We start from the raw sequence: 23,267 nt of genomic DNA, 5'->3' as shown, positions 1-23,267 counted from the left end.
ACCTTTAGAATTGGCTAATCTCACTCAAGTGATTAATTTATAACACCGTAGAATTCCTGGGGGGAAATAAATGTTGGCTTGAATTAAGCATCTTTTAGATGCAGGTATATTACTAAAATTCCCTATTTAGTAGTCTAGGATGGGCTGGGTGCGGTGGCTCATGCCTGTAATCCCGACACTTTGGGAGGCCAGGGCAGGAGGATCACTTGAGGCCAGCAGTTTGAGACCAGCTTGGGCAACATAGTGAGACCGCCTCTCTACAAAAAAATTGAAAACATATTAGCTGAGTGTGGTGGAACATGCTTATAGTCTTAGCTACTCAGGAGGCTGAGGGGAGGATGACTCAAGGCCAGGAGTTTGAGGATGCAGTGAGCCGTATTTGCACCACTGCACTCCAGCCTCGGTCTAGAAGGGCCTGGAAGAAAAGTTGATGGATCTGGTAAGTTAACTATAGATTATGGAAGACTTGATAAATTGGTGTCCCCTCATTTGATCAGCTATGTCTAATATGGCATCAACAACTAAAGCTGTGCTACAAGCTCAGAGAGATCAGTATTCTGTACTAGATTTGGCTCATGCCTTCTTTTCCGTTAGGAAACCAAAGCCAATTTTCATTCATTCGGGATAGTCCCCAGTGTGCATTTACTCTGCCCTCAGAAGAACATTTAAATTATCTGGCTGGGCTGAACGTGGTGGTTCATACCTGTAATCCCAGCACTTTGGGAGGCCGAGGCTGGTGGATCACTTGAAGTCAGGAGTTTGAGACTAGCTTGGCCATCATGGTGAAACCCCATCTCTACTAAAAAAAATACAAAAATTAGCTGGGCGTGGTGGTGGGTGCCTGTAATCCCAGCTACTCAAGGTGGAGGCAAGAGAATCGCTTGAACCTGGGAGGCAGAGGTTGCAGTGAGCCGAGATCATGCCAGTGTACTCCAGCCTGGGTGACAGAGCGAGAGTCAAATAAAGAAATAAATAAAAATAAATTCTCTGGATGATACTTGGCCCTGGATTTAAACCCTTTTGTAGGACAATATATGGTATATGAGCTGCTACTTGGGAGGCTGAGGTGGGAGGATCACTTGAACCCAGGAGCTCAAGGCTGCAGTGAACCATGATTGTGCCACTACACTCCAGCCTGGGTGACAGAGTGAGAACCTATGTCTAAAAAACATATATATTTGGTATACGAGCAAGAACCCCAATTTGGAGGAAAGGTAGAGAATATACTGTAATTTTGACTTATTTTGTAACGATCATGATCAGACTCATAATGTTATCTGCCATTTGGTGTAATACTGGTGTATTTGGTAAAATTAATTTGATGGGTTCTAATATGGTTTGGATGTATGTTCCCTGCAAATCTCAAGTTGAAATGTGACCTTCAACGTTGGAGGTGGGCCTAGTCAGAGGTCTTTGGGTCATGGGGGTAGATCCCTCATGAATGGGTTGGTGCTGTCCTCATGGTAGTAAGTGAGTTCTCACTGAGTTCATGCAAGATCTGGTTGTTTAGAAAAGCCTGGCACCTCCTCCCTACCTCTCTTGCTCCCTCCCTCACCATGTGACATGCTGGCTGTCCTTCACTTTTTGCCATAATTGTAAGCTTCCTGAGGCCCTCACCAAAAGCAGATACTTGCACTTTCCTTCATGTACTGTCTGCAGAACTGTGAGCCAAATACATCTCCCTCTTATATATTTTTATTTTATATTCTTATATATTTTATTTTATTTTATTTTATTTATTTATTTTTTTTTTTTGAGACGGAGTTTCTCTCTGTCGCCCGGGCTGGAGTGCAGTGGCCAGATCTCAGCTCACTGCAAGCTCCACCTCCCGGGTTCACGCCATTCTCCTGCCTCAGCCTCCCGAGTAGCTGGGACTACAGGCACCCGCCACCTCGCCTGGCTAGTTTTTCGTATTTTTTAGTAGAGACGGGGTTTCACCATGTTAGCCAGGATGGTCTCGATCTCCTGACCTCGTGATCCGCCCGTCTCGGCCTCCCAAAGTGCTGGGATTACAGGCTTGAGCCATCGCGCCCGGCCTATTCTTATATATTTTATTATAATTTTTAATAAATTACCCAATCTCAGGTATCCCTTTATGGCATCACAAATTGACTAACACATTTCAAACAAAGCTTATGATAATATTGATATAGATCATAAAATAAAGTGAGAAATTGAATTAAAATAACCACAAGATGTTCTATCCATGGAAAATACTGGCTAGAAGAGGAACTAGAATTAACTTTGAATTGAATGAATCTATTGATACTGTTCTTAAAGTTGATGATGGAAGGAGGTAAAATAGTTGCCAATCTTGTGCATGATTATGAACACCTTTGTGCTGAGCTATTTCATTTTCTGAAATATTTTGAAGCAATACCCACATCTCAAATAATGCACAGGAAGTATTTTGACAGCTGCCCTTTTTGTTTGTTCTGTTCTATAAATAGAGAAAATTATGTAGAGCAATATTAAGACAGAGTGATTGGTAATTAAAAATACCCAGCCAACAAAGGGATGACTGTGGAGAATAGAGATACTTTATAGCTGGAATAGGACAATTTTATGCTTCTCTCTGGGGACATCTAGATATCTAGTTTGACTCTTGGCAAAGAGAGGCAGTGGGAGTTAGAATGTGCTGCTTAAACTCTGAAATTTTTCTGTGTCTTTTTTTTTTTTTTTTTTTGAGATGGAGTCTGGCTCTGTCGCCCAGGCTGGAGTGCAGTGGCCGGATCTCAGCTCACTGCAAGCTCCGCCTCCCAGGTTCAGGCCATTCTCCTGCCTCAGCCTCCCTAGTAGCTGGGACTACAGGCGCCCGTCACCTCGCCTGGCTAGTTTTTTGTATTTTTTAGTAGAGATGAGGTTTCACTGTGTTAGCCAGGATGGTCTCGATCTCCTGACCTTGTGATCCGCCCGTCTTGGCCTCCCAAAGTGCTGGGATTACAGGCTTGAGCCACCGCGCCTGGCCTTTTGTATTTTTTAGTACAGACGGGGTTTCACCGTGTTCGCCAGGATGGTCTCGATCTCCTGACCTCGTGATCCGCCCGTCTCGGTCTCCCAAAGTGCTGGGATTACAGGCTTGAGCCACCGCGCCCGGCCCTTTTCTGTGTCTTTACAGCTGGCTTTTACCTGGCATAAATGGCTAGGCTGGCTTGGGTCATGCAGCCAGAGGGACATAAAAGTCCCTACTGGGAATTTCTGTTATTAATTCTGAAATCAAGCTCCATCCCATAGATACTTCTCACCTATATACCCGAGTGCCTCTGCAGCCAGCAAAGCAGATGAAGGCCTTCTGGGTTGAAGCCCTAGGCCCTCCAATGCTGAAGAGCCCTGTGAAGTTTTCAGCCATCCAGGCATTCTAGTAACATGCTGCTTCTGCCTGGAATTTATTCTAAAAATACGCACATGGCTCATCTCTCACTTCCTTCAATGCATTTCACTGGCTTTCTGATTAAGAAGTCCCACCTCTCCCCTTTGTCTCTTATCAAAGCAGCATTTCTTTCATTGTTTTTTTGAGATTGATGTTAGACTTCTAAAAGGAATTGAATATATCTCAGATATCAAGAAATAATTATGAAATGGATAAAAGTGTTGCTCAGTGAATTGGATACAGTTACTGACTGGACACAATAATTGGACACAATAACTGACTATGCAGACAAAAGATGTTTTTTGTTGGAATCACAGATAGAATTCTACCTTTGTACTACCGCTTCAAGGTGACCCAACATTTCTCTTCTATCTTCTGGAGGCACTATCATGCCACTATCTGAAGTAGTTTTTCACCTGTCCCTGACCAAGAGTGCACAGACTGACTTCAATGCTTCCGAGTGCATACATTTGAAATGTAATATGATAGAGGCTGGGTGCGGTGGCTTATGCCTGTAATCCCAGCACTTTGGGAGGCCAAGATGGGCGGATCACGAGGTCAGGAGATCAAGGCCATCCTGGCTAACAAGGTGAAACCCCGTCTCTACTAAAAATAAAAAAATAAAAAAATAAAAAAAATAGCCGGGCGTAGTGACCGGCGCCTGTAGTCCCAGCTACTTGGGAGGCTGAGGCAGGAGAATGGCGTGAACCCGGGAGGCGGAGCTTGCAGTGAGCCGAGATCGTGCCACTGCACTCCAGCCTGGGCGACTGAGCAAGACTCCATCTCAAAAAAAAAAAAAAAAAGAAGAGAGACCGAGGCGGGTAGATCACCTGGGGTCAGGAGTTTGGGACCACCATAGTGAAACCCCGTCTCTACTAAAAATACAAAAAACTAGCCTAGCGTGGTGGTGTGCGCCTATAGTCCCAGTTACTTGGAAGGCTGAGGCACGAGAATCGCTTGAACCCGGGAGGCGGAGGTTGCAGTGATCCCAGATGGTGCCGCTGCACTCCAGTCTCGGGGAAAGAGGGAAACTTTGTCTAAAAAAAAAAAAAGAAAAAGAAAAGAAAAAGTAATAAACTTAATATGGTAATGTGTATTAGCTTCCCTATTAGTAGATATATTTCGTGTCTGAATGGCTCTATGGAATGATTTGCATATTTGGATTGGCCGCCTTAGGGAGCGTCTGATAATTTTAGCCTCTGGGAGCCTGCTGAACTTTACGAAGTTTGAAATCATATTCCCCAAACACTTGGGTGATCAGTTGCAGATGGCACCTCTGATACGCTGTCTGATTACGACCCATTTAAGAAAGGGCAAAGCCCCTCCACTGCCCGGGGACCTGGATAAGCCATTTCTCATCGCCCAGCGCCCTGGAGCTTCGCTTTTACTCCAAGAGGCTGGTGCAGAGGGTCCCCAGCCCCGACCTCGGGAATCTGTGGAAACTACATTACACAGAATGCTCTGCGTTGAACGCCACGCTACTAAGCCGGTAAGAGCTCAGAAGACCGACTTTCCACGAGAGTCACAAAAAGAAAGGGAGGGACTTTTGGGCGGGGGAGGGGGGGTCCCCTTCGTGGCGGCCATTTTGGCTTCTCTGGGGTGTGTTCACCGGATCAGAGACAGCAGAGCGCCGGGTTGGGGCCACGAAGGCGTGAGGGGGGGAGTCGTCCCTGCTGCACGAAAGCGTCTGAGCCTCGCGACGCCGCCCTGGGTGACCCACGTCAGGCCTGTCCCCGGGTCCCTGCCCCGGTCGCCCGCCGCTCCCGGCCCAGCTCTCCCCACAGAGTCTGATGGCAGCGGCCGCTCTGAGGGCGCCAGCTCAGGTGGGTGCCGCGTCTCACCGCCTCACACGCCTTCCCCCACCCACTAAAGCCATCAGTGAGGGGCGCCTGCTCGCGTCCCCGCAGCCCAGGGTCCGGGACACTGAGGCGCTCGTGGGTGGGGCCCTGTTTCTGACACTGCGTGTGACGAGGTGTGGGAGGGCGTGACAGGCGCAGGAACCGGCGCGTGCAAAGGTCGGAGGCGCGACTGAGCCGGGAGAATTCGGAAAGCTGTTTTCTGCAGGGAACGAATAATACGAGGCGGAGTTACTCCTAGGGTTGTACCTTCCTTGTGAGGACGCTAGAAGCCACGGAGAGTTTTGAACAAAGGAGGGACGCCATTTATGTTAGTTTTTTTTTTTTTTCTTTGAGAGGGAGTTTCGCTCTTACCGCCCAGGCTGGAGTGCAGTGGCGCGATCTCGGGTCACTGCAACCTCCGACTCCTGGGTTCAAGCGATTCTCCTGCCGCAGCCTCCCCAGCAGCTGGGATTACAAGCCTGCCTCACAACGTCCGGCTACTTTTTTGTATTTTTAGTGGAGATGGGATTTCACCATTTTGGCCAGGCTGGTCTTGAACTCCTGGTCTCAAGTGACCCGCTTGCCTCGGCCTCCCAAAGTGCTGGGATTATAGGCGTGAGCCACCGCGCCCGCCCTATGTTAGGGTTTAAAAACTTTTCCAAAGACTGTTCACAGGAAGAGCGGCGATGGGGCGATGAGGACATTGAGATAGTGGGAGGCTGCAACTTTTTTTCATTGCCCTGCAGTTGGCAAGAGGTGACAGCACTGAGGCCGGAAAGTAAAACAGCCAGCCTGAGTTCAGGGCCAGGCAGGGGTACAGGGAGGCTTGAGCCCATCGAGCCTCACCAGGGGTGCATTCCTCTTTCGCTGGTTCTCCTAGTTGTAGAAGGGCGTACAGAACTCACATAGGAAGTGGAGAGTGTTCCAGTCCCTGAGTAGCCCCCACCCGCACCCACATGTTCTTGGGATTGTGGTTTTCTAGTATTCTTAAGTGTTGTTACCCCAATCCTGGGTCTGGTGCCCTGGAGAAATTCCAAGCCCAGGGCTCTAAGTCCATGCCAGGGGTTATACTGAGGTGTTCCCATTTTTGGCAGCCAGTGGAAACTTGTGAAAGGTTATCTGTGGCACTGGTATCAGGAGGCGCAAGTGCTTAGTAGAACTAAGCTGAGATTTTTGAGGAAACCATAGATCTCTTTCCTTTTAGCTGGGAACAAAGAGCAGGGGAAAGGAGTCAGGACTGCAGTGGCTGCCTGAAAAGCTGGGTACCTATTCTGGAGGTAATAGGAGGTATGGGTTAAAAGAGGGAGGTGATCTTGCTAAAGTCCTAACAGGGTCCATCCTGTTAGCGTGGAGAGCAGACTGTGGGGTTGAGGGAGGAGGAAAGAAGATCAGAGTGGAAGCTACAGCCAGTCCAGGGTAATGAACCAGAATCATTGATTAGATGTGTTGCATTCTGGATGCAAATTTTTAAAGGGGGCAACTAAATTTTCTGATGTAGACAGCGAGGGAGTGAAACAGGATTCAGCGATGACCCCACAGTTCTTCAACTGAGATGGAGAAGTTGGTATTAACAGTAATATTCAGCCGGGCGCGGTGGCTCAAGCCTGTAATCCCAGCACTTTGGGAGGCTGAGACGGGCGGATCACGAGGTCAGGAGATCGAGACCATCCTGGCTAACACGGTGAAACCCCGTCTCTACTAAAAAATACGAAAAACTAGCTAGGCGAGGTGGCGGGCGCCTGTAGTCCCAGCTACTCGGGAGGCTGAGGCAGGAGAATGGCGTAAACCCGGGAGGCGGAGCTTGCAGTGAGCTGAGATCCGGCCACTGCACTCCAGCCTGGGCGACAGAGCCAGACTCCCTCTCAAAAAAAAAAAAAAAAAAAAAACAGTAATATTCACTGGAGACAACAGGAGCTTTATTTGGTCATGTAAGAGTTTGAGATGTTTCAGAGACATTAAGTAGGCATTAAGTAGGTCGGTGAACACCCAGGTCTGGAAATCTGGGGAGTGCTTCAGAATGGAGACACCCAAAATATGGTGGTTATTGTGTGGACTAAGGTGAGTGAGCTGCGGATTACATTTAGAAGGGTTAATCTTTTTTTTTTTTTTTTTTTTTGAGATGGAGTGTTGCTCTTGTTGCCCAGGCTGGAGTGCAATGGTGTGATCTTGGCTCACTACAACCTCCGCCTCCCAGGTTCAAGCAATTCTCCTGCCTCAGCCTCCCATGTAGGTGGGATTACAGACATGCGCCACCACACCCGGCTAATTTTGTATTTATTTAGTAGAGATGGGATTTCTCCATGTTGGTCAGGCTAGTCTCAAACTCCTGACCTCAGGTGATCCACCTGCCTCAGCCACCCAGAGTTCTGGAATTACAGGCGTGAGCCACCGCATCCGGCCTAGAATGGTTAATCTTTAGGCATGGTGGTACAGGTTATTTAGTCAGGAAGGGCAGAGTGGGGGCTAAAGACCAGCCAAGGCTTTTGGTTGGATAAGTGGGTGATGTTCTTGGGCTTTCTAAACAGAGGTAAGGGAGGTTAGTGGCTACGGAGGTAGGGTGTTTGGAGAGGATAGTTGGGCAGGTGGCATACGCTTTCAAGGAAAGAGTGGATGTAAGGTGAATGCAGAGGCATAGGTGTATTTGAGGCAAATGGCTGTCCTTTTTTTCCTTAGTGCTTATTCAGCATTCTGTGGAATCATCAGGATTTTTTGATAACTTTGATGGGGCCGGGAGTGTTTTATTCAACCTGGAGGATAAGGCCAGGTGCCAATGTGGTCATCTGTGACAGTCACTTGGCCTCGGGCAGGTGATCAGTGGAGCTAGTCTTTGAGTGTTAAGTGGACAGAAGAAGGTTGTCACTGCCGAGGGGATAGCAAGTACATCACAGAAGTGTAACACGGCCATGGTTATCTGAGATGCACATGTGGTTCTGTGTGGCCTAAGTCTGAGGCAAAAAATGGGAGCCAGCCAGGGAGCCTTCACAGGATTTGGGGCTGCTACCACTAGTGGATGCCCTGGGAGATCTAGGGTAGTATTAGATCCTAGTTTGAATTTGTCAAGCATATCCTCGATGCTGTGTGCTAAGTTATGGTGTAAAGTCTAAAATTAAGGCCCAGTATGACCTCTGGTAAAATCAGGGTGACATCAAATGGCCTGAGTACAAGTTTCCCTCCCTACCCTTCTCCCAGACAGACAACTCTTTTTATCAAGGGGACCAGGCACAGTTTCTGCCTATCACTTTGTAGCAGATTTCAGCTCCCTACCAGGCCATGGAGTTTTCCAAAGAAGCCCATTGTGGGAACCAGGGGCACTTGATCTTTTTGTTTTCAAAGTGCTTGCATTCCACAGCTTTTGGTTATTCACTTTTTTTCTGGACTAGACCCCCATGTGACCCTGTGTGGTACATGTTGTCCTCATCTCCCAGGTTCTATGGACATATGATTAATAAACTGTTGTATCATCTTTTTTTTTTTTTTTGAGACGGAGTCTCACTCTGTTGCCCAGACTGGAGTGCAGTTTCACAATCTCAGCTCACTGCAACCTCTGCCTCCCGGGTTCAAGCAATTCTCCTGCCTCAGCCTCCCAAGTAGCTGGGATTACAGGCACCCACCACCACACCCAGCTAATTTTTGTATTTTTAGTAGAGATGGGGTTTCACCATATTGGTCAGGCTGGTCTTGAACTCCTGACCTCGTGATCCACCCACCTCGGCCTCCCAAAGTGCTGGGATTACAGGCGTGAGCCACCGTGCCCTGCTGCTGTATCATCTTTCTAGCGTCAGGTTTTGTGTATTTGGCCATATCCATAACCCTAGTGTGGCAATCCTGCCTTCACTAATGGGGTAAAGAGGAAGAGATTAAAACAGTGACGTGGGGGGTAAGAACAGGGAGATGCCTATGGTGTGGGCAGTGAGGTGGCAGCCCTGGGCTTGGGGCTATGGTGTCTGGAGATAGGAGGGATGTGTATTCTGAAGAATGACGTGCATCTGGAAAGGGAGTAAGTGACAGCTGCAGGGCCCTGGTATTGAGACTTAGATGACCTTGGACATTCCAGGGGATTTCATGATGTGATAGTATGGATCCTTCCATGCCAGGCCCCCAGCTTAGATGCCTATTTATCCATGTGCTGGTTTCTCCTCTCAGTTGGGGAGCTTGGGAAGAGAATGGGCATGGGGTAAAGATGTGGGGGTATGCATTGTTGGTGGTTTCATCTGTTCCCATTGTGGCAGGGCACTGTGACCTTTGAAGATGTGGCCGTACACTTCTCCTGGGAGGAATGGGGTCTCCTTGATGAGGCTCAAAGATGCCTGTACCGTGATGTGATGCTGGAGAACTTGGCTCTTTTAACCTCCCTAGGTAAGGTTCTTTTACCCATTCCTGTGCCCTTAGCTAGTCTGTGCCCTTCCTCTTTTCCCTATTGGCAGGTCTGTCCTTCTCATGACAAGACTATGGGCTCTGCTTCTTTCTCAGTTCCCTGCATAGTTCTGTCATTGGTAAGACTAATGTGTAAGACTAAGGTGTGCATACTGTCTTCTCCTCTCCTGGAGGAGCCCCCATACCCCTACAGCCTCACAGGGAAGGATGCAGAGTCTGCAGTCTTGCAGTCACCCAAGTGCATCCCACCTTGATTGTCCCCTCCATGTCTGGGTGACTTTTTCCAGATCTGAGGATCCTGTGTGCCCCAGCTACTACTTCCATCCCGTAGCTGGCATTTCATTATGCCTGCCTATGCCAGGAGTTATTGTCACTGACATGGTCACTACTTACGTAGACCATGGACTCTTCTTAGAAAGTATTCCTCTGAAATTTTCTTTGTAGTATTTGTGTGTGTTTGTGTTTTTCCTGTGGGCTGTCATGTGCTGAGTTTTTTGTGGGACAGTGCAGGCTGCTCTTCTGTTCTTTCTTCCCTTAATACTTACATTATCCAGATGCCATATCATAGCAGCAACCTATTCTGTTTGGCGAGCAGTTTGGTGCCAATGCCAGTGGTCACAGCTCACTTCCGGTTTCCCTTCACCATTCTTGACATTTTGCTGACATGTCAGCTCTACTTGTCACTTCTGCTGTTAACATCCAGCTTGGGGCTAATCCTCACATCTCTGGACTCCGTATTTTACCTGTTTTTCTCACTGCTACATCTGCAGTTCTTTCCAACGTTAGTCTCTACATAGTATGTCATGAGGTATGCATATACTCTTTTTTTTTTGTTTGTTTTTTGAGACTGAGTCTCACTCTGTCACCCAGGCTGGATTGCAGTGGCGTGATCTCGGCTTACTGCAACCTCTGCCTCCCAGGTTCAAGCAATTCTCCTGCCTCAGCCTCCTGAGTAGCTGGGATTACAGGTGCCTGCCACTGCACCCAGCTAATTTTTGTATTTTTTTTGAAGATGGGGTTTCACCATCTTGGCCAAGTTGATCTTGAACTCCTGACCTCATTATCCACCCGCCTTGGCCTCCCAAAGTGCTGGGATTACAGGTGTGAGCCACTGCGCCCGTCCTTGCACATACTCTTAAACAGTCCTTGAAGGCCAGCTGCTGCGTTGCAGTCGTATTTCCTTGGGCTTGCATATACTATTCTACACAGCACTCAAGTGTCACCAGCAGATAAGCTTCTGCAAAAGTTGTTTGCAGAGGATTTAGTATTACACCCTGCCTCTCTCTTTGTGATACCTCATGGTTGTGGCCTTTACCTCTTGAGTTCTCCTACATTCTTGTAATCTTTTGTTTTGGTTTTTTTTGTGTTTTTTTTTTTGAGACGGAGTCTCCTTCTGTCGCCCAGGCGGGAGTGCAGTGGTGCAATCTTGGCTTGTTGTAACCTCCGCCTCCCAGGTTCAAGCGATTCTCCTGCCTCAGCCTCCCAAGTAGCTGGGATTACAGGCACCCACCACCACGCCAGGCTAATTTTTGTATTTTTAGTAGAGATGGGGTTTCATCATATTGGCCAGGCTGATCTGAAACTCCTGACTTTGTTTATCTGCCCGCCTTGGCCTCCCAAAGTGCTAGGATTACAGGCATCAGCCACCGCACCCAGCCCATTCTTGTAATATTTATAGCCTAGAATTGCTATGCAGCCTCATCTGCAGCCCGAACCCAACTCTACTGTCATGCAAACAATCCCATGGACTTGTTCCTGAGTTTGTCATACACACAGTTGTATAGGGGCTGCCCCCTCCCACCATAGTTAATGTGCACTTCACTAGCATTTCTTGCTTTTAGGTTTTTGGCATAGAGTGGTGGATGAGGAGGCACCTTCTGAGCAGAGCATTTCTTTAGAAGGAGAGACCCAACTCAGGACTTCCAAGGCAGGTCTTTCTCCCCAGAAGGCCCCAACCGTGAGACGTGTAGCTTGGTCTTGAGAGACATTTTGCTCTTGGCTGGGTCCAAGGGGACACATCATAGGCAGAAATTATATAGGGGTGGGCCATGTGAGAAGTAATTGTATTTCATTGCAGATGTTCATCACCGGAAGCAGCACCTTGGAGAAAAACATTTCAGAAGCAATGTGGGCACAGCCTTGTTTGTGAAGACCTGCACATTCCACGTGTCAGGGGAGCCTTCCACCTGCAGAGAAGCTGGGAAGGACTTCCTGGCCAAGTTGGGATTTCTCCATCAACAGGCCACTCACACTGGGGAGCAATCAAATAGCAGAAGCGACGGTGGGGCTGTCAGTCACAGAAGAAAAACTCATTACAACTGTGGAGAGTACACAAAAGCATTCAGCCGTAAACACACACTTGTTCAGCAGCAGAGGACACTCACTACAGAAAGATGTTACATATGCAGTGAATGCGGGAAATCCTTTAGCAAAAGCTACAGCCTCAATGACCATTGGAGAGTTCACACTGGAGAAAAGCCTTACGAATGTGGAGAGTGTGGGAAGTCCTTTAGGCAAAGCTCTAGTCTCATTCAGCATCGGAGAGTTCACACTGCAGTACGACCTCATGAATGTGATGAATGTGGAAAATTATTTAGCAACAAGTCTAACCTCATTAAACATCGGAGAGTTCACACTGGGGAAAGGCCATATGAGTGCAGTGAATGTGGGAAATCCTTTAGCCAAAGGTCTGCACTCCTTCAACATCGGGGAGTTCACACTGGGGAGAGGCCTTATGAGTGCAGTGAATGTGGGAAGTTCTTTACATATCATTCCAGTCTCATAAAGCACCAGAAAGTTCATAGTGGATCCAGGCCTTATGAGTGCAGCGAGTGTGGGAAGTCATTTAGCCAAAACTCTAGCCTCATTGAACACCATAGAGTTCACACTGGAGAAAGGCCTTATAAGTGCAGCGAATGTGGGAAATCCTTTAGCCAAAGGTCTGCGCTCCTTCAACATCGGGGAGTTCACACTGGGGAGAGGCCTTATGAGTGCAGTGAATGTGGGAAGTTCTTTCCCTACAGCTCCAGTCTCCGAAAACACCAGAGAGTTCACACTGGATCAAGACCCTATGAGTGCAGTGAATGTGGGAAATCCTTTACTCAAAATTCCGGCCTCATTAAGCACAGAAGGGTTCACACTGGGGAGAAGCCTTATGAGTGCACTGAATGTGGGAAATCCTTTAGCCATAACTCCAGCCTTATTAAACATCAGAGAATTCATAGTCGATAAAAGCCTTGAGTGGCAAATGTGGAAAATCTGTTAGCACCCTGGAGAAAGTCCTTGAGTACACAGTGAATGTGAGAAAGCTTCAGCTGAAGGCTGTATCTCATTGAGTGCCACAGAATGCACAAGGGAAAGACACTTTTGATATGTAGGGATGTCCAGTTGATATAACAGTTCTGCAGGAGATCCCTTATGAGGGTGGCATCAGCCTGAATTAAACATCCTCTATCTGAACATCTGCATAAATTCCAGGTATGTGGGAACTGCACTGCACCTTTTGCCCTGCCCAGGGCCCATGTCAGATGTATGTCTCTGCTGATACTGTAGTGGAAGCCATTTTACCTCTACCACCTGGCAAGTGACCACCAGTGTGCACCACTCACCCACCCCAGTGTATTCAGGTAAGTGAACCTTGGTGTTGTCCCATTCATGGGAGGAATTTGTAAATAGCCTAAGCATTTATTCCCTTCTTTTTTGTTTCCCTTTCTGATGAGTTAGGCCATGCACCTGACCCGGTTTGGCCCAGAGGACTCTGCTGGTGACCTGAAAAGAAGGACTACATATTTCAGGATATTGTTGGTGTCACATGACTCTTGATAAGAGTTTTCCAGCCTCCAAATCACCAACTGTGGGAACCACCTGCCTCTTACTGCCTTGGTTTGTACAATAATAAAGACCTTATTAATCTTGGGGGTTCTAGTCACTGTATGGGTTCTGCTAACATGAAGGGGTGAATAACTTTTTTTGGAGATTCTCATTGTGTAGCTCAACAGAGACAGGGACAGTAGGATGGCAGAATATAGCTCTCTCTCTAGTTTGAGTCTAGTTTTCATTGCTATTCAAGGCCTCCAAGAAAAAACTACAGGGTATTGTCCTAATTTATATCCTGGATGCCACAGAGATCAGCCTGAGTAGGCAGCAGTTACTATGACATCCTTTGGTGCTTCTGAAAGCAACATGAAATTGTTCTCTTGTTCACAAGGAATATTGCATTGTGTTCAGTGCTAGTGGGGGAAATCTGTTCCCCAGGTCCTGTATGCCTTGATATCCTGAATTCCATAGGGTAGCACCACAGGTGGTAAGATTATATTAGGAATTGTAATTGTTTTAGAAGTACAGGTGAAAATAACTAACCATACAAATGTGTGGGTTTTTTTTTTTTGTTTTTGTGTTTGTTTTTTCGAAATGGATTCTCACTCTGTTGCCCAGGCTGGAGTGCAGTGGCGCAATCTCGGCTCACTACATCCTCCACCGGCCGGGTTCAAGCAGTTCTCCTCCTCAGCCTCCCGAGTAGCTGGGACTACAGGCACCCGCTACCACGCCTGGCTAATTTTCTTATTTTTAGTAGAGACGGGGATCTCACCATGTTGACCAGGCTGTTCTCAAACTCTTGACCTCGTGATCCACCTGGCTCGGCCTCCCAAAGTTCTGGGATTACAGGCGTGAGCCACTGCGCCTGGCCTTTTTTTGAGATGGAGTTTGGCTCTTGTTGCCCAGGCAGGAGTGCAGTGGCACGATCTTGGCTCACTGCAACCTCCGCCTGCCGGGTTCAAGCGATTCTCCTGCCTCAGCCTCCTGAGTAGCTGGGACTACAGGCGCGTGACACCACGCCCAGCTAATTTTGTATTTTTAGTAGAGATGGGGTTTTTCCAGTTGGTCAAGCTGGTCTCAAACTCCCGACCTCAGGTGATTCGCCCGCCTCAGACACCCAAAGTGCTGGGATTACAGGCGTGAGCTACCGTGCCTGGCCAAGTGTGTGTTTCTTATAGCAGTAGTGTATTAGTCTGTTTTCACACTGTTATTAAGAACTACCTGAGGCTGGGTACTTTATAAAGGAAATAGGTTTAATTGACTCAGAGTTCTGCATGGCTGGAGAGGCCTCACAAAACTTACAATCATGGCAAAAGGGGTAACAGGCACCTTCTTCACAGGGTAGCAGGAGAGAGAGCAAAGTAGGAACTTCCAAAACCTTATAAAACCATCAAATCTTGTGAAAACTCACTATCATGAGAACAGCACATGGGAACTGCCCCCCATGATCCAGTCACCTTCCTCCTTTGACACATGGGGATTACAGGTCCCTCCCTTAACACGTGAGAATTACAATTCGAGATGAGATTTGGGTGGGGACACAGGGCCAAACCATATCAAATAGCTTGCAATTTTACTCAATGTAATAGTCCTACTGTATATAAATACTTTTTACCTACTGGGTATAAAAAGATACTCACCAAGTGGATGCAGTATATGTGCTAAACTTGAAAAGTATAGCTGTGAAAATAGTAAGAAGTAGTGAATAAGAGCCTTGGTTGAGAATCTATTATGGGCAAGACAAGACACACTCCATATTATTCAGAAGCTCAAAGGATGTGCATGTGTGTTTTAAATATCACAATATGGCATAGTAAGTGCATTGTTTCTTTAAACCACGTCTTTTGTATCTCAGGGTCTTTGTGTTTAACCATTCACCATAAATTTTGTCATGACTACATAGTGGTTAATATCAGATTCTGGTCATGTTACCTGGGTTTAAATCCCAGTTCCACTGCCTCAAGCTTCCTCATCTGAGAAATCGTGACAATAATAGCTCTTATTTCACAGCGTTATTATTAAGATTAAAATAGTTATGGCAGGTAAAAATCTCATAACATTGCCTCGTATCTTCAAAAGCATGCATTTTAAATCTGTTAGTTTCAGCAGTACGATCATATTTCATGGCTGGTTCCCCATCATTCTGGTAAACTCAAATGCCATGTCCTTTGAGGTTTCCCTCCACCAGTCACACTCTGTTCTTACTGTTTCACTTTCTAGTACATTTATAACTACTGGATACACTTGTTTTCTTCCCCCTCACTAGAATGTAAACTCAACATTGTTTGTATAGTTTTCTTGACTGAATTGGGTGAAGTTCTGCAACGTAGATATTGGCAGTTGAAGCTGAGATTCCAATTCATAATGTTTTTAATTATTTTTTTTTTTTTTTGAAACGGACAGAGTCTCGCTCTGTCGCCCAGGCTGGAGTGCAGTGGCGCGATCTCGGCTCACTGCAAGCTCCGCCTCCCGGGTTCATGCCATTCTCCTGCCTCAGCCTCCTGAGTAGCTGGGACTACAGGCGCCCGCCACCGTGCCCGGCTAATTTTTTGTATTTTTAGTAGAGACGGGGTTTCACCGTGGTCTCGATCTCCTGACCTTGTGATCCGCCTGCCTCGGCCTCCCAAAGTGCTGGGATTACAGGCGTGAGCCACCGCGCCCGGCCTAGTATTTTTGACATGGCGTGTTTTTTTTTTCCTATGGATTCTGTTTCTTCTATCCTCAGGGACCTTTATCTAATATATACATTTTGATTTACGTTAATCTCTGCTACTTCTCCTTAAGTAAACATCACTTTCCTTTCCCCTATTCTAACAATAATAATATCTGATCATTTTGTGGGCAGCTCAGCAGTCAAAACTTACCATGCTCTGCTGTCTAGAAAAGTTACATTACAGATTTAATGCTCCCCTACACATTTTCTGACAAATGTCACTACTTAGAGATGCTAGTCTTTCCCATATTTGCACTTAAAAAAAACAGTGCTTCAAAAAAATTTTAAAGGACACCCCTTCCTTTTGTGTCACGTGATTGTACCAGGGTTACTATAGAGTGCTTTTAACTCATTATGTCTCCACAAAGGAGAATTTAGTCTTCATTATTCAGTAGGAGAATGTATGAACAAAAGTCTAGCATTTCTCCTGTATAGGGGAAACAGTTATTTGAAGATTTGGAAAAATAGGAACCATCATCCTTCTGGGTATGGGTTCCCAATTTGACTGCCATTAAATTGACAGTATAAACCAGTATTAAATTAATATTTACTGATGTTTATCTTTGTTATCTGCTTATGTTGTTCTTCATTCCTTCACAGAATTCTGTATTTCCCTCTCACACTATTTCTTTCTGCCCAAAGACTTCCCTTTATTATTCTGTTAGAGTAGATTTGCTAGTTATAGATTCTTTTTTTTTTTTTCTCTGAAGATATGTTTACCTATCATTCATTTTTGAAGAACATTTAAGGTGGGCATAATATTCCAAGTTGAGAATGGTGTTCTTTCACAGCACATGAAAGTTATCCTTCCATTGCCGTCTGGCTCCCATCATTTCTTTCAAGAAATAAGCTCAAAGTGTTGCTCTTTTGAAAGCAGTGTGTTTATCCTCAGCCCTGGCCAGCTTTAATATTTTGTCCTTGGCTTTGTTTCTTAGAAGTCTTGCTAACTAAAATATGTATGTATGTGGTTTTCTTCATATTTGTTATCTCTGAGATATGCAGAGTTTTATACCTTTGACCAATTTTTGAAAATTTTCTGGGATTATCTAAACAGATATTGCTTCTGTCTCAGTTTTGCCTCTCTTTCCAGAACACACTTTTTGGTAGTATTCTGGTTTTTGTTTTTTTTTTCTGTTTCAGTTTGGATATTTTCACATCTTTGGGCCTTGTGGCTCCGTAGGACCTCCTGGCTGGGACAGCCAGGTTGGAAGCTGGTTGGGCCAGGAGCCCAGTGGTATGATGAGCAAAATACATGGGGTGGGTGAGGGAGACCTGCAGCCCTTGAAAATGGGGTCTGAGCTATAAATATCTCCATCCCCCTCTCCTCATTGGTCCCCATTCCCAAAGGAATCTCCCCTCCCCTCATGAGTTGAGGGCAATCACAACCCTAACAGCTGCCAACCACCACAACAGTGGCTATGCATGAAGCCCTCTCTGACCCATGCTCTGTAAACCTCAGCTCTGTACATCATCTTCATGCCCCTGGATGGGTCCACTCATTATCTCCATCTTGCACAGGAGTAGAAAGCCCCCAAGAGTATGTTGCTTCCTTATAAACCCATGGAGAGAAATAGGGAATCCTGGATTCAAACCCAGACTGCAGGACCTAGGGTCTTGGGGAATCAAGCTCCACTACCTTTCTATTCTGTCTGTGCTTGGTGCCAGACCCCATTTCCCTTTGACTCTTCTGAGAGCCCTTCTCAGGCTCCCCACGGCACTGTGCACACTTCCCTGGATGCTGACAATCAGGACTACTATTTTGTTTGTTTTTTTGAGACGGAGTCTCCCTCTGTCACCCAGGCTGGAGTGCAATGGTGCAATTTTGGCTCAATGCAACTTCTGCCTCCCGGGTTTAAGCGATTCTCCTGCCTCAGCCTCCTGAGTAGCTGAGATTACAGGTACGCGCCACCATACCCAGCTAATTTTTGTATTTTTAGTACAGATGGGGTTTCACCATGTTGGTCAGGCTGGTCTCGAACTCCTGACCTCGTGATCCACCCGCCTCGGACTCCCAAAGTGCTGGGATTACAGGCGTGAGCTACCACACCTGGCCAAGACTACTGTTTTCATGTGGAGCTAATATTGACCAGCTTCCTAAGGATTACCTCATTTACTTATTCCTCCTTCCACCCAAAAAGAGTAGAGAGGAATGATCATTCCTGTCTCTTAATGTATCTGCAGTTCAGAGAGGGCAAGCAACATCCATACACGACCACGGCTGCCAAGTGTGAGAAAATACTTTAAATAGCCCATTTTCAAGGCATGATAAATCTAAGGACTGACAGCCAGCCTGCAAATGTAACAAACCGCATGGCTCATGCGCCTAGAAGGTCACAATAGGTGCACAGAATGTAGAGGAGGGTTCAGGCCATAAAAGGGAAGAAAGTTTCATTATTGGAAATCAAAACTTAAGCAGGGAAGGGGACCAGGGTTTAACCTTATAAGGGGGATAATGAAACTTAGACGACATCTGGGAAGATTGTAACCCCATAGTACTTGACCAATGAGTAACTGGGAGGAGGGATTTGAGAGCAAGGAGATAAATTACCTGTTGTGACTACCCTAGATGTGCCTGCCTACACCAGACGCCCTGATCTTGCAAAACTGTTAATGAAACTCTCACTTTCGCTGTTCTTCGTGCCTTTCAGTCCATTCTTTGGGTTTGGGGTGAGTGTTTCTCACACAAGTAGCTGAGGTCTACACTGAACTGGGTTGGCTTGCCTTGGTCCCTTTATTCCTCTGACTGGAAACGCAGGAGACTCTGGGCAGATTCCTCTCTGCCAAGTCTGTGCCAAGTCTGCTAAGCCCAGAACATGAGTAACCACACTGGGACACTGCCACTTGGGTCCTCAAGCCCTTCCCCGCAAACTTGCTTCCCATGGTCAGCATTGCCACTGCCTGAACACCTCCAACAGGGTCCCTGGTGTCACTCCAAACACATCGCTCTCTCACAACCACATGCAATGATTCATTCCTAGGGTCCTTTCGGTCTTCCATCTAAACACCGCCATAGGATGCTTCCTCCACACCATACTGAACTGTCACTCAGTTATCAGTCACTACTGCAGACACTGGGAGAGAAGATGAAGAATTGAGAATGTCCAGCATGACCATCGTGTATCTCTGGCTTTCGCCTCTCAACCCCTCTAGCAGGTGTCCTTAGTCCCAAATGCTCCTCCCCAGCCCTGTGTAAAATCAAGGACTGACAATGAGTACTAATCCCCAAGAGCATTCCTTCTCCCACCTATACTTGACCAACTACTTCTGAAACTGGCTGAATCTGGGCTGAACCCTCCTATAAAGCCCATAAACATCATATTCTCCTTCCTAGGTCAAATCTGCTCAGACATGTGCATTTCCAGGTTGTGCTGGGGTATGAACCAGTTCCCTCATCAGTACATCCTCTAGTATGCAGTGAGGGGTGTAGGGAGTAGTATTATCACATCAGGTTGTGCCTGCCTCTTCACAATTGGCCCATAGAAATACTGCAATTGTGTTTGTGACCCACACATCAGATTTTTTTTTTTTTTTTTGGAGACAGAGTCTTGCTCTGATGGAATGCAGTGGTGCAATCTCGGCTCACTGTAACCTCTGCCTCCCAGGTTCAAGCCAGTCCCCTGCCTCAGCCTCCTGAGTAGCTGGGATTACAGGTGCGCACCATCACACCCGGCTAATTTTGTATTTTTAGTAGAGATGGGATTGCACCACGTTGGCCAGGCTGGTCTCGATCTCCTGACCTTGTGATCCACCCGCCTCGGCCTCCCAAAGTGTTGGGATTACAGGCGTGAGCCCCGCGCCTGGCCCCACACATCAGATTTTTGGTTATCCCTAGCACATGTCTCTCCCACAAGTCTCTGTGGAGACTGCTATGGTGTGTCAGTATCTCCATCCCGTCTCACAGGTCCCTTGCGTGTTTTGTACATGCCTATGTTTCAGGTTTGTTATACATCTTTTCTGTTGTGGACATGGCATACACATATGGCTCCAGGCTGTGCTGGGGGGTGTCAGTTTCCTACATTTGTCAGTGTATGCCACAGATGTGTGTGTATGTTGCCAGGCTGTGCTGTCACCACTGCACACCTGTCTCACAACCAGCACACACAATACCTGTAATGTTTATTTCCAGGCTGCTCATGTTGTGGTAGCAAAGGACACACTGTTTCCAGGTTTGTCACCACCATAAACCTGTCCATTTGGAACAGATCTTAATCACTCATCTCACCAATATCTAGTATACAGGAAATACTGGGGAGCAGAGTGAGTGGTGAACACACTGAACAGAATCTGAGATTTAATAAGCCAAATCAACAATCTGGGAAGTTCTAACGTACAAGCAGTTTAGCAACGTTACATAAATATTAAAGAAGCAGTACGTATAGGTTAACAAACTCAAAGACACACCTACTAAACATCAAATATATTTTGTATGCTGATAGCAATCTGTCTTAAATAAGCAGCAGTTGATACGACTCAGTACGTATATAAAACATTTATAATTTTGTACACATATACATTTTTATTTTGTATATTAATCTTGTAGTTAGGAAAGGGTCCTTAAATTTTAGAAATGCAATCTGAAGACTTTATGCCTTTAATGAAATATCTGTAATTATAAATCCACATAGGGACAGATGAAACAAGAACCACCATGAATTGCTTGATAGTTAAATGGTGAAAAAGAAGAAAAAGGATGACCACAAAAGAATGACCACAAAATGATAAATCCACCATTGCACTCCAGCCTGGGTGACAGACCCTGTCTCAAAAAAAAAAAAAAAAAAAAAAGAAGATAGAAGACTGGGAAAGGGTTCATCAGGTTTTATAATGTCTTCCATTTATAGACATATTTGAAAATAGCCCCTACAAAGGGCAGAATATGTCTTTCTATCAGTAATTTATGTTGCAAAGGATAAATTGAATAGGGCTGGAAGAAACATTTGGTTTTGGGAATGTAAGATGTATAAAAACATCAAAATATATATTTTAAAAATACACAACTGAATCCCTTCTAAGGTGAAGGATAAAAACCCATACAATTTAAGTTCATTATATCTCAATAAAACTGTTTAAAAAACAAATATTTAAAACTTGCTACTTCCTGATTATTTTACTGTTTTATTGTCATCTTTACTCTTCTGGCTATCTGTGGATACTCTATCAGTATATCAGAAACAGAATACAAAGGTGTGTTACCAGAAAGTCTTCCCAACTCCAGGTTCAGTGGCATCAATATGGCCGTTTGAAATTGACCACGGCAGCCGGGTGCAGTGGCTCATGCCTGTAATCCCAGCATTTTGGGAGGCCAAGGCGGGAGGATCACATGGTCAGGAGTTTGAGACTAGCCTGGCCAAGACGGTGAAACTCTGTCTCTACTAAAAACATAAAAATTAGCCAGGCGTGGTGGTGGGCACCTGTAGTCCCAGCTACTCAGGAGGCTGAGGCAGGAGAATCGCTTGAACCAGGAAGGTAGAGGTTGCAGTGAGCCAAGATCGCACCACTGCACTCCAGCCTGGGCGACAGAGTGAGACTATGTCTCCAAAAAAAAAAAGGAAAAAGAAATTAACCACGGCTGGGGTTGGAAGAGTAGGGTAACCTTGGCCTTTTGGATCCATGGCCTGAGAGGGAGTAAGAGGGTTGGGGGTATGGTAGGGTCACAGAAAGGAGGAAGGAGTGACAGCTGGAAGCAACAGCGCGACTGTATGCTTAGCTGAGGAGTGCTATTGTTGAAAGAAGGCATGAACAAAACCTTTACCAAAGTGAGTTCTTGTTCACGCTGCCCACAGGTCACTCCAAAACTCCTGTTTTTCATACTTTGTACAGACAGGCCTTCCAGGACTGTAGGACACACTTGAACGCCAGTGTTGGGACTGGGATTCTTTACTTCCCTCCTTTATGGAGCTCGCATAAATGTTTCTTCAGGGCCTCTTACACTATGATCTTCCTAGGAACTGGGACCACAGTAGTGAATAGGAAAAAAGGTCTTGGCTTTCTCAAACCTTAGAATCTAGTAGTTCGGAAGATGGGAGATTTAATAAGTAGTTTTAATAAAATGCTTACACTAAGTAGGCACTCAGTGAATGTCTGCTTAATGAAACCAAAAGTATTGCTATACATATATCTATATGTATATAGTTCTAACCTTATAACCACGACCTATCTAAAATCACCAAATAAGGATAGATCAAAAACCAAAAAGAATATTGACTATAACACGAGCATTCACATCAAGGAAATTGGCAAAGACTACAAACCTAGTTTTAATTTAATACATTATTGAATGCTTAGACTTAAGAAAGTGACAGAGAACATGTTAATGCAGATTAAAAATAAAAAATGTATGGGAAATACAGGCATTATACTGTGCACAAAAAATTGAGGAAAAGGCCAGGTGCAGTGGCTTATGCTCTGTAATCTCAGCACTTTGGGCGGCAGAGGTGGGAAAAATGCTTAAGGCCAGGAGTTAAAAGATTAGCCTGGGAGACCTTGTCTACACCCATTCACCCACACACACACATACACACACACACACACACACACAAATTCTGGAACAGGTGGTGAGGAATTTTTAAGAGAAAATTAGAAATTAGCCTGGGAGACCTTGTCTACACCCATTCACACACACACACACACACACACACACACACGCACACGCAAATTCTGGAACAGGTGGTGAGGAATTTTTAAGAGAAAATTAAAAATTAGGGCCAGGCACGGGTGGTTCACACCTGTAATCCCAGCACTTTGGGAGGCCAAGCTGTTTGCCCGGCCAAAGTGGAAAAACCCTGTCTGTACTAAAAATGCAAAAATGAGTCGTGTGTGGTGGTGCACAGGTAGTCCCAGCTACCTGGGAGCCTGAGGCATGAGAATTATTTGAACCTGGGAGGCAGAGGTTGCTGTGAGCCGAGATTGTGACACTGTACTCCAGCCTGGGCAACAGAGCAACACTCTCTCTCAAAATAAATTTTAAAAATCAATAAACAATAATTGTAAAAAATGGAGGGCCAGGCATGGTGGCTCACATCTGTAGTCCCAGCACTTTAGGAGACCAATGCAGGAGAATCTCTTGAGTGCAGGAGTTCAACACCAGCCTGGGCAACATGGCAAAACTCCATCTCTACAAAAATAAAAAATCAGCCAGGCAGTTAGCCATGTGCCT

At 46.0% G+C, this 23,267-nt stretch overlaps 1 protein-coding gene across 4 annotated transcripts; it reads left to right on the top strand.

Moving 5' to 3' along the window:
• The first annotated feature begins 4,424 nt into the window (after window positions 1-4,424).
• ZNF154 (zinc finger protein 154) lies at window positions 4,425-13,497 on the top strand. 4 transcript variants are annotated; one of them, XM_031659327.1, is made up of 4 exons: window positions 4,425-4,859; window positions 9,438-9,564; window positions 11,660-13,208; window positions 13,306-13,497. In XM_031659327.1, the coding sequence occupies exons 1-3, from the start codon at window positions 4,503-4,505 to the stop codon at window positions 12,811-12,813; spliced, it is 1,638 nt and encodes a 545-aa protein (XP_031515187.1). In that variant the 5' UTR covers window positions 4,425-4,502; the 3' UTR covers window positions 12,814-13,208; window positions 13,306-13,497. The 4 variants fall into 4 exon arrangements, with proteins under 4 accessions (XP_031515187.1, XP_009193738.2, XP_031515189.1 ...); XM_031659329.1 differs by lacking the exon at window positions 4,425-4,859 and adding an exon at window positions 4,942-5,193; XM_009195474.4 differs by having other exon boundaries at window positions 11,660-13,497.
• The last annotated feature ends 9,770 nt before the right edge of the window (window positions 13,498-23,267 follow it).

The sequence above is a fragment of the Papio anubis genome, chromosome 20 (assembly GCF_008728515.1).
Source record: "Papio anubis isolate 15944 chromosome 20, Panubis1.0, whole genome shotgun sequence".
NCBI lineage: Eukaryota > Metazoa > Chordata > Mammalia > Primates > Cercopithecidae > Papio > Papio anubis.
The sequence above is the reverse complement of the archived record's forward strand: the minus strand, read 5'-3'. Positions and strand labels throughout refer to the sequence as shown.